Source organism: Helianthus annuus, chromosome 17 (genome assembly GCF_002127325.2).
Source record: "Helianthus annuus cultivar XRQ/B chromosome 17, HanXRQr2.0-SUNRISE, whole genome shotgun sequence".
Lineage (NCBI taxonomy): Eukaryota > Viridiplantae > Streptophyta > Magnoliopsida > Asterales > Asteraceae > Helianthus > Helianthus annuus.
The window spans coordinates 177,946,249-177,970,345 of NC_035449.2; the positions used below are offsets into that span (position 1 = coordinate 177,946,249).

Sequence of the window (24,097 nt, forward strand, 5' to 3'; positions counted from 1 at the left end):
ACATACATACATACATACATACATACATACATACATACATACATACATACATACATACATACATACATACATACATACATACATACATACATACATACATACATACATACATACATACATACATACATACATACATACATACATACATACATACATACATACATACATACATACATACATACATACATACATACATACATACATACAAAAGGGTTCATCCCCCACCCCTAGGTCCATCCCCTTTAGGCCCATCCTCACACCCGCTTACGTGGCGGTCTACGTGGCGGCCCATCCTTGAAGGACTTGCCTCCTCCATACCTTTCAGCTAAGGGCCCAACTTTAGCCTGCGTAGTCGGCGTGTGTTTGTGTCGATAATTGATTGACCCTTTATTTGAAATGTCTAGTTTGGAATTGGTCCATTTACCATGTTTATTTTGGTTACTTTTTTTGGTCAACTTGCCTATTTTGAGGATTTTCTCGATGATAAATGTGCAATGCTGACAGAAATTCCATCATCATTTATTAAATAAATAGTTTAAGATGCAGAATATGAAAAAAACAGGGAAAAATACGAAATTGTGAGTTAACTGAGTTGAGTAGTGCGTTGGAAACAACTTTGATATTTACGAATGGAACTTGAAATATGTTTTGTGATTTGCAAATAGCAAGAACAAAAAAAACAATGATACGTCCAAAACAAACCACACATTCTATATTCACTAATGAGGCCATATATATAGCCATGCAATACAGTAGGTGCGAAGGTTTGTTGGTGCCTGGGGAAGCACTGCCACCTGCCCACCCCAATATTTTGGTTAGAAGTGTATAGGTTCTGATTTTTCGTCTGGAAATTTTAAAAATTATATAGGATCGCCTCCCCCCCAATTATTTTTCCTAAATACTTATACATTATATAAATTAAAGTAAAGTTTGTTACCACTTTGTATATAAGTGATGAGTAGTTTTGTAAATATATTTTAACTCTTATTTGTTTAACCCTATGTTACCCACCACACAATAAACTTAATCATAAATTTTTATGTCTAAAAACGGGTCCTTTGAATGAATGAAATTTTTTAGTTTTATTTGAAACTATTATTATTTGACTTGACCCGAATCGATAGCCGACCTGACCCGACCTGACCCGACCTGAAACATAACGATAGGAAAAAAAATTTGGGTCCCATCACTTTACGCCCCTCAAAACTTTTGCTCAAGCTCCGCCACTGCAATACACCACCGTAATAACCCACGTTCACATAAAAATACTAACAAATATACCCCACTATCTCCTAAATGCAAGCTACACTTTCCAACGTTCACATCCACATGATTCGGTCAACTCAATACTTAGTCCACCTAGTAAACCGATTATTAACTAAATCTAATACTAAAATAACTAGTATTGAGCACCATCGCGTTGCGGCGGGGGCGAGCACTAATGCCACACTACTACCGGCGACCACCGACCCTGAAGTTGCGGCGTGTTAATGCGAAGAAATTAAACCAAAACGTAAAACATAGAATAAAATAACTAAGTTGATTTAGGACTCGCGCGTTACGATGAACCCGCATCTATTTTTTCCCGTTTGAAAGGTTCATCGTAATCTATATATAATACATATCATTACCACTATACAAACCATAATCCATACATTACAACAACCATTGCGTCAATATGTTGCAAATTATATTTATACAAGATTTTGGCTACATTAATTATATTATAATAATAATAATTTACAAATAAGACAACACAACTTTGAATGAATCAAACCGATTGAATATGGTAAGATGATGAAACCATTATTTAATTAGGGTACAATCACTTAAGCATAATTTACAACCATACATGTATACAAAACATATTGAATTTGGTATGGTAATGTAACCATTATTTGATTAAGGTAGAACCACTTCAGTAAAAATTACAACCAAACATGCGTACAAATTTTCCAAATTAATATTATAAGTAAGGTACAACCACTTTAGCACAAATTACAAACAAAAAAAGCATACAAATTTCCAAAATAAATTTTCCAAATTAATAGTAATTAAGGTACAACTAATTTAGTATAAATTACAACCGAAAAAACATACAAATGTTCCAAATTAATAGTATATAAATAAGTATTAGAAAAACCCGACCGATACCCGCAACATCAAGATTACCCAACATTCACCCCCATAATCTTGATGTGGGTTCTTTGTTACTTGCTTGTCTCTCGGTTGCATTCGTTCTCTTGCTCTTCATGTTATCTTTCTTGCCTAGATCTTCTCATTCTTGCTTTAATCGGTTCTTACATGCTTCCTTTCATCAATTTAATCACAAGCTACCTGCTTCCATGCTTTCTTTGGTCCACCAACTCATATGGCCACCTCCAAATTGCCTTTTCTTTTCTTTACTGCAAGTTCGTACATTTCCTATATGCATATTTGAGGATTGTTATTTTATCTTCTGCAAGTTTGTATTTCACTTCAGATTTCGTGAGTTTGTAAACTGGCCTGATAACCAACATAGTGGCAGCACCTGAGTTGTGCGTGGGCATGTCACATAATGTTTAGCAGTGGTTGAAAGCCTATTGAACTTAGCTTTACCCCATGAAGACAATGTGATAGAGATATTGTTAGAGGAGCCACAAAACTGTCGACAAGGGCTCGCACAATGTTTGGAGATCGAAGTTCCCGTAGTGGCACATGAGCAAACATGCGGCGACAGGCGTGAATGAGGTCGATGTTGCTGTGATCAGATTTTAAGAAGAATATATGAAAAACTTTTAGAGAGACTAAGTGTAGGCTGTTTAGATGTAGTTGTTGCCATAAAAAAAAGAGAGAAGAAAGGGTTTATAGAGGAAAATGATATATAGTCTTTGTGGCTTTCATACCAACACCAATGATTGTATTTTTTTTCTAATGAACCACTGTATATATAGAGAGAGACAATGATTGTTAACCCTGATTAATGGTCCCTAAGTTACATCCATACTTATATATAGTTGCTTTATCATTTCCGAAGAAAATGTAACTTTCTTTGCCCAAGCTAACAAGGGTGTGCACCTTTAGGACTGGCGATTTAGGCCTAAAAATGCTTATTATTGGGCATCGGCTGATCCTGGCTGGCGGCAGTCATAGTCACTTGGTGCACCAACTATTTCATATTGGAAAGATTACTAGAATAGACAAGTTGACCTTCAAAGTCAACGGAACAGACATGCATATTCAGCTTTGGCAAGATAGACAAAAGTGTAGTAGGCTAAATGGCCGATGATAGGATTCAGTCTCTTGTTTTTAGCCTACATTTTTTCATATATCGGCTATTTTGCCTACGTTTTTTCATCCGTACATGTCTTTTTATTGGTTTTTTGAGGACCCCATTGTACATCACCATTAGTTTTTTTGTGTAGGATAAGCCTTATCCGTCTTAGCTCAGATCCTAATTAGCACTTTTTGTCTTTGTTTATTTTGATAATGGCTAAATTGTCATGTCAATTTTATTAACTTTGAAGGTCAATTTGTTTATTCTAGTAATTTTCCAAGTTGTATTTAAAAACTAATTACACAAATCATTTTCCTTTGAAGAACCCTCTCATATCATGCCAACTACAATAATATTGGAATCAAAGTACTAATGGACAGATAGAAACAACAAACCTCAAAGCTTTTATGTTACACATATAGGTCTTACTGTCTCTAACATTTGTACTTACATACATATACATAATTATATATCCACTCCAAGAAAAATGACGTTGGTATTCTTTGGTCCGACTAGCATGAACAACAATAGTACTATACTTGAAACTTGAAACTCTCTATTTACGTATTTTTGCTTCCTTAGTTTCTCCTTTTGATATAATCTCCAGTGATCACTTTCACGGGGTCATTTTACTCTTCATATGATAGCTTAAGAGGCCAGAGTATTCATCATCAGAATGAAAATCTAAACTCGCACGGGGTTGACATCCAAACCTCTCTGATAAACAAAAACTTCGATACGTTGTTCGTGAAACTTTAACTTCAATGGAAAATAAAGCTTTCACGGGTCTATGATCCGACAATCTTGTTTCGCTTCTTGTGTAAAGAAGTTGCTTTGATCCCTCTCCCGTCCAAATTATCCTATCACACCTGTGGACATAATAGTTTCTTGAAATTCTACTCGAAATGTAAATATAACTACTATAAAGATGACTTTCACCGACGAATAAATCACCCAATCACCATCGGGTTAATATGTCGGTAATAATCGTTGAGTTGAGGTTATCAACAAAAAATAACAAACTCCAAAAAGAGGTAAATCAGTAATTGTTTTGCATGAATTTAGAGAGAAAAATTACCATGCAGGAGCACGTTTCTTTTTGGGTTTGGTACCCAAATGACCACAACCATAGTATTCATCACAATTAAGTTGGTACTTGTAAGTAGGAGCAAAACTGATAGTTCCTTCATGCCAAGCTTCAAATGCTTGCCCATCCATGAGTTCCATTCGAAGCTTTATAAGTCATCAAAGACCATAATCAATCCAAATTCAATCATATTAAGTTTTAAATTCAAATTTTGTATAGAGTTCTCGTAGATGTTCAAGTTAAGTATGATTCAACGTTACGCTCCATTTATGTTTAATTAAATAGTGTTATGATCAAGATAATGCCGCTTTTAAGTTACCTGATCGTTCTCAAGTAGTGTATTCCAATCCTTTCGGTTTACTAGTAATCGTGTTTCGCTCTCTGGCAATGAAATCCGATAATTTAGGTCTCCCAGCAAGACAACACGACTGTTATCATACAAAAACTAAATAAGCATGTATACGTTGTGTTGACAAAGATATATAGATAAAACATAAAAGAGTAAACAATGCTAAATTATAAGATTACGCACCGCCATTTGGTAAAACAAAAAATATATATTTTTCTACATAGTTAATAGAAGTTTTCAACATATCATTAGTAAATTATAACCATAAGTTTCATGAGATTAAAACAACTGTTAAATAATAAGTTTCTAGATAAAAACAAGCCATTGGTTGATATGAATTGTTGCTTCTTTTTAAATAATGAACGTGTCTTAATCATCAAGTAATTACATTGATACAATATTTAATCACACACATTTTTTAAGCTGAAGATACCAAGCAAATCGATCAATCATCTCTTTGGGGCGGTTATTAATATTGAGTTATTGACTAATAAAATAATTGACCATAAGCTTGCTTCGGCTTTTTGTCGACAACTAATCCATCGAGGGAAAAAAGCCCTTTTGAAGGCTTATTTATATTATATACTTTCCATCAAAAGTGAAGCTTCAAAGCATTTTTGTTGATGCAGATTTTGTGTCCGATGCTTGTCGAATAGATTAGTTATTAATTTACGCTGAATTTGTAATAGTTAGTGAAACGGTCTATCGAACGTGTATAGACCCGCTCGTTTGAAGTGGTCAAACGAGAGGGTTATTCGGTTGACCGTGTGTGTTTGCTAGACAAATTACGGTTGTATATGTTGGTGTCGAAGGATAAGGCATCGAAGGATTATGTATATCCTTCGATGAGCTCGAAAGATATCCATCGAAGGATGGACCTCGAAGGATATGTGATCCTTCGAGGTATATGTGTATCTTTCGATAGCTGGATGATCGACAGATGATCTATCGATCAGTCAGTTAGATCCTTCGACCATACAACCTGTGTTGGGTATAAATACCAACACTTGGTCATTTGCAACACAAGAGAGAAGGGGAGCTCATTTGTGAGTTCCCTGTGAGCTTCAGTGTGTCTGGGAGAGATCACCACTTGATCTCTCCCCGAATGTATACTCCTTTGGTATTAGTTCGGTTTCCATGTAATCGGGCCGACTTGTAATGTTTACTACCGGATTAATACAAAAGTTGTTTGTTTATCATCTCTTTATCTCTTCCATCTATGAACATTATCATGAAAATCACGGATTGGATCCCGAAACACGGACCTACAATTGGTATCAGAGCCATGGTGCCCGATTTAGTAAAACTAACCGTTTACTAAGTCACATGTGCTCTAGATCTGTGATTTTTGTGGGTTTTTGTTCAAGATGTAAAAATGGTGAAAATGAGAAAAACTCAGATCTGAACCCGAATATTCAGATCTGTGATAAAACGGGTGTTGGGTTTTATGTTTTTCTCCTAAAAGTTCAAGTTTTCTTCATCAAAAATTGTGTACAAAGTGTTTCATCGCATCTGCAAATTTTTCCAGGTCTCTGTGTTCATAATGTTCTTCACATCTTCATAGTTTGAAGGATATGAAGAACTTCGAAAGATCAGGTTGCTTTTTCGAGAGATCAGTCCTTTAGTCGAAGGGTTATCCTTCATTGATTCGAAGGATCATTCTTTGTTTCGAAGGGTCAAGTTCTTTTTGAAAAATCAGTTCTGATATGACAGCAGCTGATGTGTGTCAGATCCAGATCTGACATGTGCCAGAAAAGTCAATTTCACAACTTTCGAAAGATTCTTTTCTCGAAGGATTATCTCACAACCTCGAAAGATCATATCTGTTCGAAAGACAGAAACTGATCTGTGGATCATCTTTCGAGACCGAAAGATCTGTGCTCGAAACCCCCAACAACTTCGAAGGATGTTTAAATAAATAAAAAAAGGGGCGGTTGTTGACTTTTGATGAGAAAAGTGAAGCAATGTGATTGGGCCAAATGAAGTAGTGGGGCGGTGATCAAATGGGACTTGGGATTGATGGGATAATTAATGCTCACATGGGTTTTTGATTTGAGTTGGTGGATGCTTGTTGTCTTATCGAAGAAAGAGAAGGAAATAAAGACAAAATGAAGATGATGTTTATCGGCTGACTTTGGGAAAAGAGATTACACATGTTGATGTCGGCTGATGATTTTAAAAAAAAAAAAAAAAAAGGGTTGCAAACTTGTGGGTGGATCAAATATCAATGCACCGCCCACTTTGGTGGTTGATAATTGCCGCCCATACAACCCAATTACAGCCAATGTGTTGAAAGATCATTTTGTTTTCGAAAGGTCATGTTCAAAAATTTCGAAGGATACACAAATGTGCTTTCTGTTGCCAACTTTCAATAAGTCCAAGGTTATGACATCACCATGACATCACAATAATGATGTCATGGTGAGGTGTAAACGGGAATGGGTTTGTGGCGCTCCGTGCTTCGCGTGTCGAACTCTGGGGCGCACGACGGAGGAATGTCGTGACGTCGGGCTTGAGCCGGACCTAACCGTGTCAAAACCGAGTCGAACCGAGCCGAGTCGCGTCCACACAAGGTGTATCAAAGTGAAAATCTAGCGCCTAAAGTTATATTTTGCTAGATTTCTCTATTGGGCCCCCTTTTGGTGTGAATTTTGGACAAAAAAAAAAAAAAAAAATCCATTGGAACAAAGGTTTTTGATGCAGAGTGGGGTCGGGTGTTCGCGAAGATGATTTGAACCGCGCTTCGAAATTTCAACGTCAAAAAAAAAAAAAAAAAAAAAAAAAAAAAAAAAAAATTCGTACGAATTCGGGAGTGCGCGGGATGATGCGGTATGATGAAAACAGAAGATGATGAAAACTTGATGTTTGAAAAAATGTGGGGTAGTCACGGTTACCGATGCAATGGCAAAAATGGTAACGCGACTATTATGGGCCAAAAACAACACGATATGTTCGCTTCCGCACGTCAAAATTTATGATTGTTACCGGTTATTCGGAAATGTTCGAAAGGATTTTGTTTATTGTCATATTCTCGCATTTGAAGACGAACGTATGAACCTGGAACGTCTATACCGATCCTAACGAGTTCACAAAGTCTTTGGAGGGATACAAGTCGGATCCTACGGGGTACTAGGCGAAATTTCTTTATCAACTAGAATATGCAACGAAGAAATCTTTTTGTTTATTGTCATATTCTCGCATTTGGTAACGAATGAATGAACCTAGAATGTCAATACCGGTCCTAACGAGTTCACAAATTCTTTGGAGGGATACAATTCAGATCCTACGGGGTACCAGGGGACGTTCTTATTCAACTAGATTATGCAAAGAAGAAAGTCATGTTCGTGAATTTTCGGAACCGAGAACATTCAATGAAGATTGATGACAGTTCCGCTCAGTGGAGGGAATTGGTGAACATTTGACGACAGTTTCTTTGAAGTGGAAAGAATCTGTTAAGGTTTAGAGATTTTACCAAAGAAATGGGGGGATAAAAATTTTTTCATTTGTTGAATTTCTTCGGTAAATTTCTAAACGCAATCACAGGTGGTAGAGTTTGTGATTTTCTGGTGATACATACGGTTCTGCGTGGAATGTTTTGCACAGACACATATTTGAGGATTTTAATTAATTCTCCAGCTAGCGTGAAGGGTTTTGCACGGAAACATACAGGTATCTAAAGTCGACAGTTGTTTCAAAGCGCTGTTTACTGAAGACCTGGGGGAATCTTTATGAAAGTTGATAGTTCAAGGCTGAAGACCTGCAGGATTCGGTTTTGGGTTTGATGTTTCTTTGGGATTTTACAGGGATCTGGGGGTAACTCAATTCGTTGAGTTTGCAAACGATGTACTTGGTCAAGCTGACTTCCTGAGTACTGATGCTGAAGATTCGTAGTGCATTACGTGGTCGACTTCACAAAGGCGAGACAATGAGATCTGGATGTAGTTCAACTAAGCGTGCCGTTTGGTTGAGCTTGCAAGGGATACACTTGGTCAAGCTGACTTTCCTGAGTGTTGATGCTGAAGATTAAAGTGCATTACTTGGTCGATTTCACAAAGTCGGTTTACAGAAGACAGTTCACCAGAAATCTCTATCAATGTAGTATGCTTGAAGATCAAGACTTGATGCAGCTTTTAAAGAATGGAACCCTTATCAAATGCCGGTTGGAGTATTGGAAGATCAGCGGAAGATCGGTCAATTGAGCCTCTTGAGGAAATTGCACAACACTCAACACGGATACGCGTACTTTAAGGGGGAAACATTATACAAGGAGCATCAAGATACTACTTACCTGGATCATCGGTCAAGGGGGAATTGGTTAACACAGAGAAGATGAATACTTGACTGAAGATCGATTGCAGTTGCATGTTCAGCATTCGACAGCAACGGACAAGGGGGAATTTGTTGATGCAGATTTTGTGTCCGATGCTTGTCGAATAGATTAGTTATTAATTTACGCTGAATTTGTAATAGTTAGTGAAACGGTCTATCGAACGTGTATAGACCCGCTCGTTTGAAGTGGTCAAACGAGAGGGTTATTCGGTTGACCGTGTGTGTTTGCTAGACAAATTACGGTTGTATATGTTGGTGTCGAAGGATAAGGCATCGAAGGATTATGTATATCCTTCGATGAGCTCGAAAGATATCCATCGAAGGATGGACCTCGAAGGATATGTGATCCTTCGAGGTATATGTGTATCTTTCGATAGCTGGATGATCGACAGATGATCTATCGATCAGTCAGTTAGATCCTTCGACCATACAACCTGTGTTGGGTATAAATACCAACACTTGGTCATTTGCAACACAAGAGAGAAGGGGAGCTCATTTGTGAGTTCCCTGTGAGCTTCAGTGTGTCTGGGAGAGATCACCACTTGATCTCTCCCCGAATGTATACTCCTTTGGTATTAGTTCGGTTTCCATGTAATCGGGCCGACTTGTAATGTTTACTACCGGATTAATACAAAAGTTGTTTGTTTATCATCTTTTTATCTCTTCCATCTATGAACATTATCATGAAAATCACGGATTGGATCCCGAAACACGGACCTACAATTTTTCTTGCAGGTATTATTATATAAGGTTTTAAAAACTATATGTGTGAAGATGGGATTTCAAACTAACCATTATTAAAACAAGTCAAACTAATAAAGAAATATTTTTAGGCTTTACAAAAAATCTTAATAGGCATTATAAACAATCTTAATAGGCATTATAAAAATATTATAGGCAATATAAACTAACTAATTAAGCCTACATTATTGAGCAATTTAATCACTTTGGTTATTCTTTTCATTAAAATATTGTATTTGGTCGTTTTATAGAATTTATTTATAAGTTAAAGTGTTTTCGAGTCATGTTTCTAATCTAATTTTATGTATCATCTATAAACAACCATTCCAAGTTGTCGTTAATCAAATATATATTTTGCAATCTTTAAAAAAAGTAAGAAGTGAAGACAGAATCTAAATAAACCTTTGTCTTTTTACCACAAACCTTTGAGTAAGATACTTTTGTTTCTTCCTCTGGATTATTTGTGTGAATAATTATAAAGAAATGATCATTATGTAGTTCTTGTAAAGGTAGTTTTATATTCATCTGCCACTTCAAACGATAACGACGAGACAAAAACATCAAAACTTCAAAAAATCGACTATTCGTTGAATTTTTAATGTCACATTCATATTATTAGTTTATTATAGGAAGATAATTTTGGGTAAATTAATCGTACAACTTGGTTTTTAGTTTATTATAGGAAGATAATTTTGGGTAAATTAATCGTACAACTTGGTTTAAAGTATAGAAGCAAATATGATTGGCAGTTGGCAAACATATAAAAAATATCATATCCGAAAGCAACTTGTTAACTTTTCAAAACATGATATTCGTTTTTTTTCCTACAAACAAACCATCTCTTTCAGTTAAACGTCAATGAATACGCTATATTCTTAGTTTTGACGAATTGTGTGGCATTTGCCATTCCTAATAGCTTTTTCTTGTGGAAAGCAAGACGCCAATGGTTTGAAATATTTACTAGTGAAATAGAAACTTACTCGTGGTCTAGAATCGTTTTGGGCAGATCAAGTGACGGTCCCATAACGGTCGGAAAACTTGTTCTAGAGAAAATCTCGGTGGCATTCGAGTTTCTAACTCTCTCATCTCCTTCTCTTCCTCCTGACGCTAAGTGAACACATACGAAGCAAAAACTTGTCTCGTGAAACTGGAATCGTACTGAAACCGAGCCCTGTAGATAACATAATCACTATGGTTATTTCACCATGTTTACCATCTTTTATGAAAAGAAAAACCATACTACGTGCATGATTATAATGATCTTGTAATTTTGATAATTATCATACGAGTAAATAGTTACGAAAACGTCACCATGTTTTTTTTTTTTTTTGCCTTTTTCATGTAATTCGTACGTTTAGTACGTTAAAATTATTTGTACGAGAACTTTATATGAAATAACAAAGAATATCCATTTTCAAAGAGTTTAGAATACATGTTATATTCGAATCTAAAACTAGTCATACATAAATCTATACTGGTATCCAGTTGAAGACAATTAGTTACCTTGTTGCCAAGGCATCCCATGATGCCACAACCTACACAAGAGACATTAGGGTTTCGAAAAAATGGATGAAGATCGCTGCGAACCCATACCGATATCATTATCCCAACCATTTGTTTGCTGATTAGACATCGAAACTCCGGTTGAATCATGCTACTCTCAGTGTTTGATTTCTTGCCTTTCGTAACACGTTGCTTCTCGCTCAAGTTATTGTTATTGTTGTTTCGGTCGTGTGATTTCTTGTTTAAAGTTTTTCTAATCAAGGAGTTCCATTTCATAGATATCTTCTTCTTATCTGATCCAAGAACATTGGAAGCTCTTAGAGGAACCACTTCTTGAAACCTTAAAATCAAACATTCATGGAGTATGCAGTTGTTAGATATTTTCTTAGTACCATGAGAATATTTTAATTAAAGAAACTTGTTATTTAAGTTACTAAAAGATTAATTACCCAAGTACGTAAATATCGCATGTAGTATTGCTTGTATCTAATAAATCATCGATATTTAAATCGTCGGTAGGTGCAACACCGCCAACGTTCCATGTGCTAACGAAGACCCTTCATATTAAAATAATTCACAAACTTAATAAACGAAGAAATTCTCACTCAAACCAAATTATAAGAACACAAAATTCAGAAAGGTGTGGTGCATTAACTTTTAGTTATATATATGAACGTTAATTTTAGACATTTTAGACTCATATCAAGTATTAAGTCGATAACTTGATAAAAACTGTGACAACTGCATAATTCACTTGTATGTATGTATGTATGTGCCGGCGTCTTACTTGAACTTTTGTGTATCGTGGTAATCAGTCAAGAGAATTTTAGGACTCGGGACAGGTTCGAGATCCAATGTTGGAAGATCAAGAAAAGAATAAGTGTTTCCGGGGAAGTCCGCGACAAAGTTATTAGATCCTAATGTTTTTCTGAGTAGCTTACTAGCTACTAATCTTGGCCACATAACCTTAAAACACAACATAAGAATGTCAGCTTCCATGTGCATGTTATATGTGTATATACATTTCCATGTTATGAATTTGTGTGAGAAGTGTATATATATGTGTGTATACAAACGTAATATATTTATAGAGAGAGAGAGAGACTCACTTCTCCTCGCATGGTCTGAAGGAAATTGTTGGTGAAGTTGAAGATGTAGGGAGAGCACAATAGAAACCCTCAACAAGAGAGAACATCCAAAGGAATATAAAGACATGAGAGAGAGATGGGGGGGGGGGGGGGGGGGGGGTTTCTTAATGATTTAATTTATATATTGATTTGCATTTTTTACTATTTTATGGGAGAGAAATGCAAGTTGCCACTTTAGAAGTTAATATATAGTGACGTACAGAGTGATGTCGATGCATGAAGAATTCAAGCTTACTCGAAATAGTACATTAGCGAAAAAGTTATTTACGTGATTTTACGTTAAACACTCCTAGTAATAAACTAATATAGCAAATATGAGCGTAAAAAGGGTCCCAACTTCTTTGTTTTTTATTTACAGTATGAGGATAGATCAACACAGTTTAACCACAAGTGGTTATCACTTTTAAAATTATGTCGATATTTGTTTTCCATTTTATATGTCGAATTAATACGTTGTTTTTATTTGTTTCATATTAGAGTTTTAATTATTACTAATACGTGTTCTTGTTTTTACAATATTTTAAATCTAAATCATGTTCAAAAAAGATGATGAAGAACATAACCTTGTAGAAGAATAAATCAACGGTAATTATATTTATATTTTCATGTGTTTGTTAATACATTATAAAGGTTAGAACCAGGGGCGCAGGATTTAAAGGGCTGGGAGGGGCGTCCGACCCTTCGAACTTTTCGGTCAGTAGTATTATATATGTACGTTTCGTATAGGATTTTGTAGGTATATACGTTTTTGACCCCCCGTTTTATAAATTTTTTTAGGTATATACGTTTCGAACCCCTGGTTTTAATATTTTTTTCAATTATATAGCCAAATAAAATATTTAATTAGCCCAAATCATTATATTTGGTAGAATACTATAATCTATATTATATAACCCAAATCAAATCATTATATAGACCAACTTAAAAACCCACCCTACAAAAAAAAAAAACCAAATTCGTTTACTTTGAGACATCGACCAGAAGAACAGAAGCCACAAGTCAGAACTGTAGAAGGTGGGGGGGGGGACGCAGGTTCCGGAATTGTTCGACTTCAGCTTCTTGTTCGAGAACAGAAGCCAAAACGCTGCTCGTTGTTGTGGTCTTGTACTCTTGTTCGACTTCTTCAATCTTCATAAGGTTAAATGTATGTGTTTTTTTTATCTTTAGGTTTAATTTACAGCTGCAATTTATATGATTTAGGTTGAAATTTGCGGTGAAATTGGTCCGGATTTTTGCCCTAAACTTGTTGAATCTTTCTGTAACTATGTCTAATTTTATTTTATTTAATCTTATTGTGATTTGATTTAGATAGAAATTAGAGTTTGAAATTAAGGGTGGTTTGTTAACTTGTTTTGTTATTATTATGCTATGGGGAAGAATAAAATGATAACTTCTTTTTTAATGTTTGAGAACCTTTTTTATTTGATATTAATGTTTGACTCGACCCGAATAGAATCACCGATGTCCGACCCGAACATACACCTAAAACTACGCGATAGAAAATTTTTTTTAGGTCCGTTACCTTCCGACCCCCCGAACTTTTTTCCGAGCTTCGCCACTGGTTAGAACTCGTATATTAATTAATTACACATATTATAAGTGGTTTTTTAGAAATATTACAATAAAGAAAATTCAATGAATATAGGAACAAAATTTAAAAATTTTATATTATTTAAACACATATACATATTTAATAGTTTAATAAGTTATAATAACTACATTATATAAAAATTCACATAGCATACACGTTTTTTAGAAATATTTTATAAAGAAAATTCAATATATATAGGAATAGAATAGAATTTCAAAAATTTACATTGTTAAAATACTTATACATATATAATACTTTAATAAGTTATAATAACTACATTATATAAGAATTTAAGATTTATAAACTAGTAATTGATGTAAATAATATTTAGAGTTACAAATCAAATCATAAATTTAAAATAGGAAAAATTACACTTTTCGTCCTTTATGTTTGTAGCGGGTTGCAATTGATAGCCTTTAACTTCAATAATTACAGTCACAATCCTTTATTTGGAAAAGTCATTACATATTTCGTCCTTTAGCACTAACTAGGATAAAAATTTAAGTTAAGTCTATTCAGCTAAGGGTATTTTTGGTAATTTCATGCTTTTATTTAAAATGTCTCTAAATTAAAACAACCACCACTACCCCCCCCCCCCCCCCCCGTGTCAGCCACCATCATCTGTAAAACAACCATCACCACTGCCCCACCATCTACCACCACCATCGGCCGTCAATCACCACCACTCCCTTCCCTTTTATCACCTGAAACACTTAATCTCTAAGTTTTCTAGAATCTGCACATCCTTTCCATTTTGAACTATTATTAAACGAAATTGTTGAGGTACAAAAGTAAAAAATCACTGCTTCTCTTGCCCAATTCAAGATTGACGTTTGTTCATTCAGAAGAAGAAATCAAGATTTAAGTTATCAAATTGAAAGGTAAATAATAATTCAGATAAAAGAAGGAAGTGAATCAGCAGAGATAGAAGAAGAGGGGCTTACTGTTAAAACATAGGGCAGTTATCACACAGGAGACGAGGTATCACCAGAGTTAGGGTTTTTAATTTTGAGCCTTATTCAAACCCTCTCCTCACTGAACAAACCCTTAAAATAAACCCTAAATGTTTCTAAATCATCTTCGCTCTTCGACGAAGAATAACCCTCGCCGTACGGCCGCTCGAAATTGTCACCGACTTCTCGCCAATCATCCTCCGGCATCTGCAAAATCCCACGAGCAAGTTTCTGGTCGTGGATTCTACGTTTGAGATCCACCTGCAGCTTCTTCATCTCGGTTTCAATAACAATTCATCTTTGATTTCTGTTTCTTCATCTCGTTAGGGTTTGAAGGTTTACGCCACCTTCGTTGATCGAGATCGGAGGCAGTGGTTGTGGAGATTATAATGATGAATTGGAGGATAAAGGTCGAGCAGCTAGAGATGAGCCATGGTTGTTAGGTGTGTAGATTGTTAGGGTTTATTGGCCCAATTGTGGGTTTTTATCTAAGTGAATTGATCTAACTGAAGCATCATCGGAAAGGGAGAAGTTTTGATTTATTCTTTTAAAAGTTGAGTAACATAATTAAATGACTATTTTTCCATTGTAATGACCCTACTTAACTGAAAGTTTTAACAAGGTTAGGATTAAAGGACCTAAGGTGTAATAGGTTTTGCAAATAAAGGACTGTGACTGTAATTATTAAAGTTAAAGGTCATCCATTGCAACTCGCTACAAACATAAAGGACGAAAAATGTAATTTACCTTTTAAAATATTACAATCTTTAAAAAAAGTAATTTTTTCAGTGCCAAAATTTAGAGTAAATTACAACCGGTGTCCTTTACGTTTGCATCAAATTACAACCGGTGTCCTTTAACTAAAAAAATTACAGGCTCTGTCCTTTATGTTACCGGTTTTTAACACGTTATGTCCTTTAGACCTAACATAGTTAAGTTTTTTTAGTTAAGTCTTACTATGTGCCTCTCACATGAGGGCAACATGGTCTTTTCATCTCAATTTTGTATTAAAAATTCGAAATAAATAAATCTTTTTTATCCCCTTTATTTTTTCAGTCGAGCGTTGTGACACCCCGTTGAAACGCTTTCACTTACACTAGCTTGACAGTGGCTGCCTTAACTTTCGGGACGAAAGTTCCTAAAACTTGGGGATAATGTGACACTTCGGATTTTCCCGGGAAACTTTCTTGATGTAACGTTTCGTGTACGTATTTTATTAAATGAAAACGATGAATTATTTGTTATATCGTGTTATGTGTACGTACATATATATAGATATATGTAGGCGGGTATGTATATATAAGTGAGAGGAGCCGGAACCTTGAATACACCCGAGACCAGACTCGAGACCGCTTAGTCTCGAGTGAACAGTATTTGTTGGGCCGGTTGGGCCTCGTGATCGAGAAAACCCAATCCGGAACCCACACTAGCCCACTCGAAACCCTATATAACCCGAATGGATGACCACCTTTCACACCTTTTACCATCTTGCAAACACTCTCCCTCACTCACTCCTTCTCCTTCACTAAACCCTAAGAATTCTAGCAACCAAGATCACCTCCTCTCATCTCCTTCTCCCTCTCGGATCAACCGGCAACAAGGAACTCGGCCTTCCATCTCGGATCAACGCACACACCCACCCGTTTAGAAGCTCATCCTCACACCTTAAGCCTAGCCGGTTAGTATTCTTTTTGGTTTGAATGATAAAGAATGTTGTTGGTTTGTATATTCATGAATAATGTGTCATTTTAGGATTTTCATGATAAAATGTTGTCTTGATAACTTGTTAGTGTGCATTGATGTTGTCCGAAAAATATAAGGGTTTGGTTAGAGGATTTTATGCATAGTTTTTGGGTTTGTATGATGATGAGTGTTATTTGAATGTTGTTTGAATAATGATGATTCATGTTGTGAAGGTGTTAGTTATTTGAATGATGGATGTTGATAATAATAATAGTTACCATCCGATTTATGATCATAAAATGGGGCAATATTGTGTTTAATGATGGTGTCATAAGAATCTTGTTCATAATTCTCATGTTATAGGTTGTAGTTATGTTTTGAATCAAGGATTGTATGAACCGTATGAATATATGATGAACATGGCATGAATGTTTGAATATGCTATGTTTGATCCGTTTGAAATGAGAATTAGACAAACAAACATGTTTATGCAATATTAGTGGATAGTACATATTTGTTTCATGAAAATGCATTTCTATTGGTTCGTACAAGGTGACAGGTTCTAGAAGGTCTTCATGTGCACGTAATCACGGTTGCGAGTCGGAACCTTTGGTTGCGACTCGAGACCACAGCAGGATTTGTCGAGACCTCCCGGTTGCGAGTCGTAATCAACGCGTATCAAGTCCGGTTGCGAGTCGGAACTGCTGGTTGCGAGTCGTAATCTCTGATTGCGACTCGTAATCAAAACGTGACGAACCGAGACCTCGGTTGCGAGTCGCAACCTTGGTTGCGAGTCACCTTTGTCTCGACTGGGCTGTTATTGGGCCAAAGAACTTGTTGGATTATCTGTTAACTGGACTGCTTGTGTAACTGTTACTGTTTAGGCCCAATACCCCGACTGTTTGTGTATTCGCATGTTATACGTGTTTGCTATATTGCCAAACGTGTTCGCTATGTGTTTACTTGTACCCGACTTGACCCATACTTGGTAACCATGTTAGGACGTGGTGACCAACATACTTAACCAAGTAACGTATCATACCGAGCAACCCAAGGTGAGTTCACAACTTAAAAGCATGCGTCCCGGTGGTTTGGGACACGAGACTAAAACAACCCTATCCCCTTGTAAAGGGGATACCGTCTACATTCCTTCCCTAGTTATTGGGAACAAACTTACTTTATCTTCCCTTGCATTGGGGAAACCTTTTAGTTAATTACTGTTTATACGGAATGCAACCAACGGCACTAAACGCAACTCTATCACTCAAGTCCCTACTACATAATACCGATTAGTCGCCGGTGCCAGGCGAACGGGTTATTAGTTGATAGCGCTATTTAGGTCTTACCAGCCTCACACCGTGCCATGGTATGGGATCGGTCGTGAACTAATGTACTCAGGCATCCGTCAATGATGATAGAACATTGACATCGGGGCATCCTGCGGAAACGCAAACGGTTACCTAGTGTTCGGTATTGGAAAAACAGTTTAGTCGCTAACTTTTGGGGTAGCTCCCCATGGCATGTATAAACGGATAAATTAACTGATGAAACGAGTTTTTTGGTAATTAAAACAGGACAACTAGTGAACTCACTCAGCATTATTGTTGACCCCCTTACTGCATGCTTTGCAGGTGGCCAGTGACTGGAGCAGCTGCTTGGGATGTGTAGTGGTCGTCTGCCCGTGTGTTGGGCATTTATCATGCTTACCTTATGAACCTTGTTTAAACTACCTTACTTATGCTTCCGCTACTTATTACTGTTTAAACTTGAAACCTTAAACTCTGAACTTGATATTTGCTAATCTTATGGTTAGTAAGCATCACTTTTGTTATCAATTTAATTAGTCAGTATAATTAGTGGCTGGATCCTGGTCAGTCACGCCCTCGAAGCGGGTGTTATCCGCAGATGGATTTTGGGGGTGTGACAAGCGTTCCTTTTTTTAGTTAATCCAAACAAAAAAATATAATGCATGGTGTGGAATTTAAATTATAAAATCAAAGTAAAATATTTAAAATTTTCAATTAATCCAAACAAAAATATAATTTATGTTAAATTGAGATGAAAAAACCATGTTGCCCTCATGTGAGAGGCATATGGTAAGACTTGATCAAAAAACTTAACTAGGTTAGGGCTAAAAGACATAACATGATAAAAACTGGCAATATAAAGGACAAAATCTGTAATTTCTTTAGTTAAAAGACACTAATTGTAATTTAATACAAACGTAAAAGACACCGATTGTAATTTACTCCAAAATTTAAATGAATAGAACTTTAAGTGTGTATCTCTATATTAAAAGTACAAACAAAATTTATGTCACAATAAATTAAATAAACATAGGAATCTAAAATATACTTGAAGTTTACTAAGTCAACGTTTTTAAACAACATTTAGCAAATCTAATTACCTACAATCGTTTCCCTCTAAAAAGAGGAAACCTAAAAATAAGTTCAAGTGACACATAATAATTAGTTTAGACTGTCCTTAATTGGATAAAAATTACATTATAATCTCATGTATATATGGCTTGAGTAAATATAAAACTATATACTTAATAACAAAAGGCCATTTCTTTAAAATTACTCGTATAGTACACCAAAATGTCTATAATATAATATTATAAACATAGTTCGATACTTTATTTAAATAACTCGTTTATTTTAGTATCCTAAGTTATATTATTAATCAATTTAATTAATTATTTTATATATTTAATAATACTTAAGATCAGTATTATCATTAAATATGTAATTTTATGATTACATATATGTAAGTATAAGTTTAGAATGTGTAATAAAAAAATACACATATGTAATATAAAAATTACATATATAAATATAATATGATAAAATTATCCTTAAATAGTATTAAATATATAATATAATATAATTAAATAAATTGATTAGTTGTTAGGAGTTCTAACAGTCCTTAAACTTTTAGGTGTTATGAAATAAACCTAACAATATATACATACAGGGGAGAGTTCATTAGGGAACACTTAAAAAGTGGGGAACATGAGAACACTTTTAAAAATTCAACTTAACATGTTAAAAATCAACTTTTTTTTAAAAAAAAAATTCAGTGTTTTTCCTTATAAATACATGTAGAAACATTTTTAATTAATAAACTAAAAATATACAAAAATATATTTAAAAAACAGTTTAAAAAATTATATCTTATAAAATCAACTTAATATGTTAAAAAACATTTTTTTAAAATTTTTTTCAGTGTTTTTCCTTATAAAAATGGGTAGAAACTATTCCAATAAAAAATCATTTTTGTAAAAAAAATTAAACCTTTTTTTAACTGTTTTTTTTATATTTTTTGTTTTATATTTTTTATTAAAAAATGATTCTAAAAGTATATATAAAGAAAAGCGTTGAAAAAAATTTTAAAAATTCATTTTTAACATGTTAAGTTAAATTGTTAAGAGTGTTCTCCGGTTCTTCACTTTTTTAGTGTTTCCCAGTGAAACTCACACTATTGTCCTAGGCATGGAGTACTCGGACATGATAAATTATATAGGGGCAAGATCTAGAGAAAACGACTAGAAGTGTGAAAACGCTGAGAATGATTTTGGTGTTGACATATGGGGTTGATGCTAACTTACGCTAAGGGTAATATTGTCCAAAAGCTTATCCACATCCCACTCATATGCCAAAGACCATGCATATGCAAGTCACATGCATATTCCACCATCTTTTTTAAACTCTCGTAACTTTTCTATACGTGATTATTTTTTTTAATTACACCATAAAATCGAGTGTTTTATTATCTTTCCAACGAGTATACTATTGCTATACTCTTAAACTAAAAAAAGTGACATGAACTGGGTGTTCAATAAAAACGCCATAAAAACAACAAGTTCAGAAGAACGCCATGAAAAATAACCAGTGAAAACGCCATAAAACACCAAGTTCAGAAAAACGCCATGAAAAATACCCAATTGAAAACGCCATAAAACACCGTGTTTAGAAAAACACCATGAAAAATTCAGTTGAAAACGCAATAAAAACACCCAGTTCTGAAAAACACTATGAAAAAATTAGTTGAAAACGCCATAAAAACACCAAGTTTAGAAAAACGCCATAAAAAACCTAGTTGAAAACACTATAGAAACACCCAATTCAGAAAAACGCATAAAACAACTAGTTCAGAAAAACACCATAAAACTAGGTGAAAACGCAATAAAAATACAAAGTTAAAAACGCCATAAAAAACCCAGTTCATTTTTTTCGAAATGTATATCAATAGTATACTCGTTAGAAAGATAAAAAAAAACGCAGAGTTTTATGGTGCAATTTTTTTAGAAAAATAATCACGTATAAAAAGTTATTGGCGTTTAAATATGATGGGGAAAAATGGCATGTGATTAGCATGTGCATCCTTGTTTGGATCTTCCAATTTTACCCTTCCTGGTAGTTCTAAGGTTCCTATTATTTACAAAAATGTCATCGCATCATCTTAGCCACAAATCACAAAGATCTAATAATTCTCACCGTTTTCACACTTTAAATCGTTTTCTCCTCAACCCACTTATATATATATATATATATATATATATATATATATATATATAGGATAGGAGTTGGCCAGAAAGTCCAAATTTCCTAAAAAGTGTAAAAAGTCATAAAACACCATAATGTCAACCATAAAACACACCAAAAACCCACAAATAATATGATGAAGATTACTAAAACATCATATATGTGGGTTTTGTGTTGTGTTTTAGATGTTAAGGCTCTGATTGTGGAATGACAAATATTATTGTGTTTTATGTTGTTTAGCATTGTGTGTTTTATATTCATAGTTCTACGATGGTGTGTTTGAAGTTTTTATGGACTATTAGAGTTTGAATATGGTGTTTTAGTAATATTCATTCTATTATTTGTGAGTTTTAGGTGTGTTTTATGCTTGAAATTATTGTGTTTTATGACTTTTTACACTTTTTAGGAAAAACACACTTTCCGTAGGATCCCCACTCTCTCTCTCTCTATATATATATATATATATATATATATATATATATATATATGAGAAGGATCTGTTAGGAACCACCCTTTATTGCGAGAACCGCGAGAACCAATGTGATCACAACAAAAAATACCTAAAAATAGCTAAAAAACACAAAAAAAAAAAAATTTTGAATATTTTTTTATCAAAAATCGCTACTTTTAGTAGCAAATTAAAATAAAAAATTTTGCTACTAAAAGTAGCGATTTTAATGTAAAAAATATTAAATTTTTTTTGTGTGTTCTTTTGATTTTTTTTTTTTTAATTTTTTAGGTTTTTGGGGGTTTAGTTTTTAGCATTTTAGCTTGGGGGGGGTTAGTTTTTTTTTTTTTGGGGGGGGGGGGTAGTTTTTAGCATTTAGCGTGGCGGGGGGGGGGGGGGGGGTAAGGTTTTTTTAGCTATTTTTTGTTGTGTTCACATTGGTTCTCGCAATAAAGGTGGTTCTCGCATGAACCTTACCATATATATATATATATATAGGATAATGTTATATGAAAAACCCTTTAATTTTAGAAAACTTTGCAAACCCAATGCATGGTCCACATTTATCCACGTGTCCCTGCCATCTTCATTTCTTTTTTGCTTTTGAGGACACATTGGTCTTTTTATATTTTCACTTGTCTCCTCTTGTCAGATCACTAACTCTCTATTTGTCATTTGTAAAGCATCAAAAAGATCAAACTCTCTCTTTCTTATTTCACTTTCTTATCCATGTTTTTTGTATCATTTTTCTTGATGAAGAAATCCAACATTTTACCAATCAAATTTAGACCGAAATGAAGAACAAAATCAGATCGATCAATCCCTGATGAAGAACGTGGTTTTGTGATGAAAATGTTAATATATGAAGTCAGATCCACGTGAAGACCCCTTCCAGATCTTGTTCCATTCCCGTTTAGATTTCGTTTGTCCACATGTTTCATAATGTTGTTACAGATCTGGATATTTGTGAGTTTTTTACACTTTTTTAGTTTATATAAAATATGATTTGTATATGTTGTTTCAGATCTTGATATTTGTGAGTTTTTACACTCTTTTAGTTTTATGCAACATATGTTTTCATATATGTTTGATTCTGGGTATTTCGTATGGATTTTTCTGATTTTGTGGAGTTCATGTTAGTTGATAACTTGAGCATGTAGGTATGAACTTTTGAAAGATGATTATAATTTACGGTTCTATTATTTTACACTTAAATATTTGAACCAATAAAATATTGAATTTAAAAATGATATAGGTATGGACTTTATAAGATGATATTCAACGTCTGGCTCCATTTTTTACACTTAAAATATTAAAAAATATTCATAAAACCTGGTTGTTAATAGGTTTTTGTGTAATGGTTGTTTTAGAGATGAAACATGATTTTTTTTTTGTTAAAATGGTTCTTAAAAGGGGTGGATGTTTATGCAATTTGCAGGTTTTTATTTTTGTGTTAAAAAGTTATGCTTGGTTTGGTTGCTTGTTTGAGCTTTTGATCTGAATAGTAATTGTTTTTTGTTGGTTTGGTTGCTTTGTTTGGGGCTTTTGATCTGATAGTAACTGTTTTTGTGATGTTGTTTGGGGCTATGAATGTGTTAATATTTATGTCTGGTTAACGACTTAACGGTTATCTTATCTTTTTGTTATTAGACGGTGATGGATACAAGGGAAATAAGATCCAATTCTCGGGACCGTTGGTTTCGTTAAACGTGGATCAGATGCTCAAGGATCATGACCATGTTTATGTTACACACGTGTTATAGTTTGAACTTCTCGGACATGCATGTGTTACATGTGACATGAAACCCATGTACAACGTAACACCTGTTACGTGTGACATGAAAACACATTTTTTTAACTTCCTAGCATACGCACACCCACATTTTTACAAACCGTTTCAAGACCGACCCAAACAATAAAGCAAGGGTAGCCGCTGAAAAGCTAAGGCAGACTGTCTAAGGAAGCTCCACCATTTTCTTAGTGCTATGTATTTTCGTTTACTAGTAATATGTAATGTGAGACTCTTATTGTTTTATCTAGTACATGATGTTAAAACGGTATGGACTTAACACATTCTGGAAGTCTTAAAACACGTTATAAAAGAGGCTTAACACACGTTATATCAGGTATACTATGTTGTTATTAAGTTACTATTGGAGTTTATGCATCCATTATGGAAGTCTTAACACACGTTATACATGTCAGGCGCGTAACACATGTTACAGTATGTATATACAAAATGGGTGTGCATACAAATCATTGGAGTTTATGCATCCATTCTTAGTGCTATGTATTTTCGTTTACTAGTAATATGTAATGTGAGACTCTTATTGTTTTCTCTAGTACACGATGTTAAAACGGTCTAGACTTAGCACATTTTCTGTTGGAGGCACCCGTATTTGTACCTCTGCTGTTACAGTTACTATTGAAGTAGGCGCTAGTCGGGCGGTGGAGTACCGACT

At 34.5% G+C, this 24,097-nt stretch overlaps 1 protein-coding gene across 1 annotated transcript; it reads right to left on the reverse strand.

Annotated features, from left to right (window-relative positions):
• Positions 1-3,566: 3,566 nt before the first annotated feature.
• On the reverse strand, positions 3,567-12,503 carry LOC110921864 (type IV inositol polyphosphate 5-phosphatase 9). The gene is made up of 8 exons (XM_022166186.2): positions 12,375-12,503; positions 12,053-12,231; positions 11,715-11,822; positions 11,266-11,605; positions 10,743-10,933; positions 4,663-4,771; positions 4,335-4,489; positions 3,567-4,125 (listed from the first exon to the last, which is right to left on the reverse strand). The coding sequence occupies exons 1-8, from the start codon at positions 12,384-12,386 to the stop codon at positions 3,873-3,875; spliced, it is 1,347 nt and encodes a 448-aa protein (XP_022021878.1). The 5' UTR covers positions 12,387-12,503; the 3' UTR covers positions 3,567-3,872.
• Positions 12,504-24,097: the final 11,594 nt, after the last annotated feature.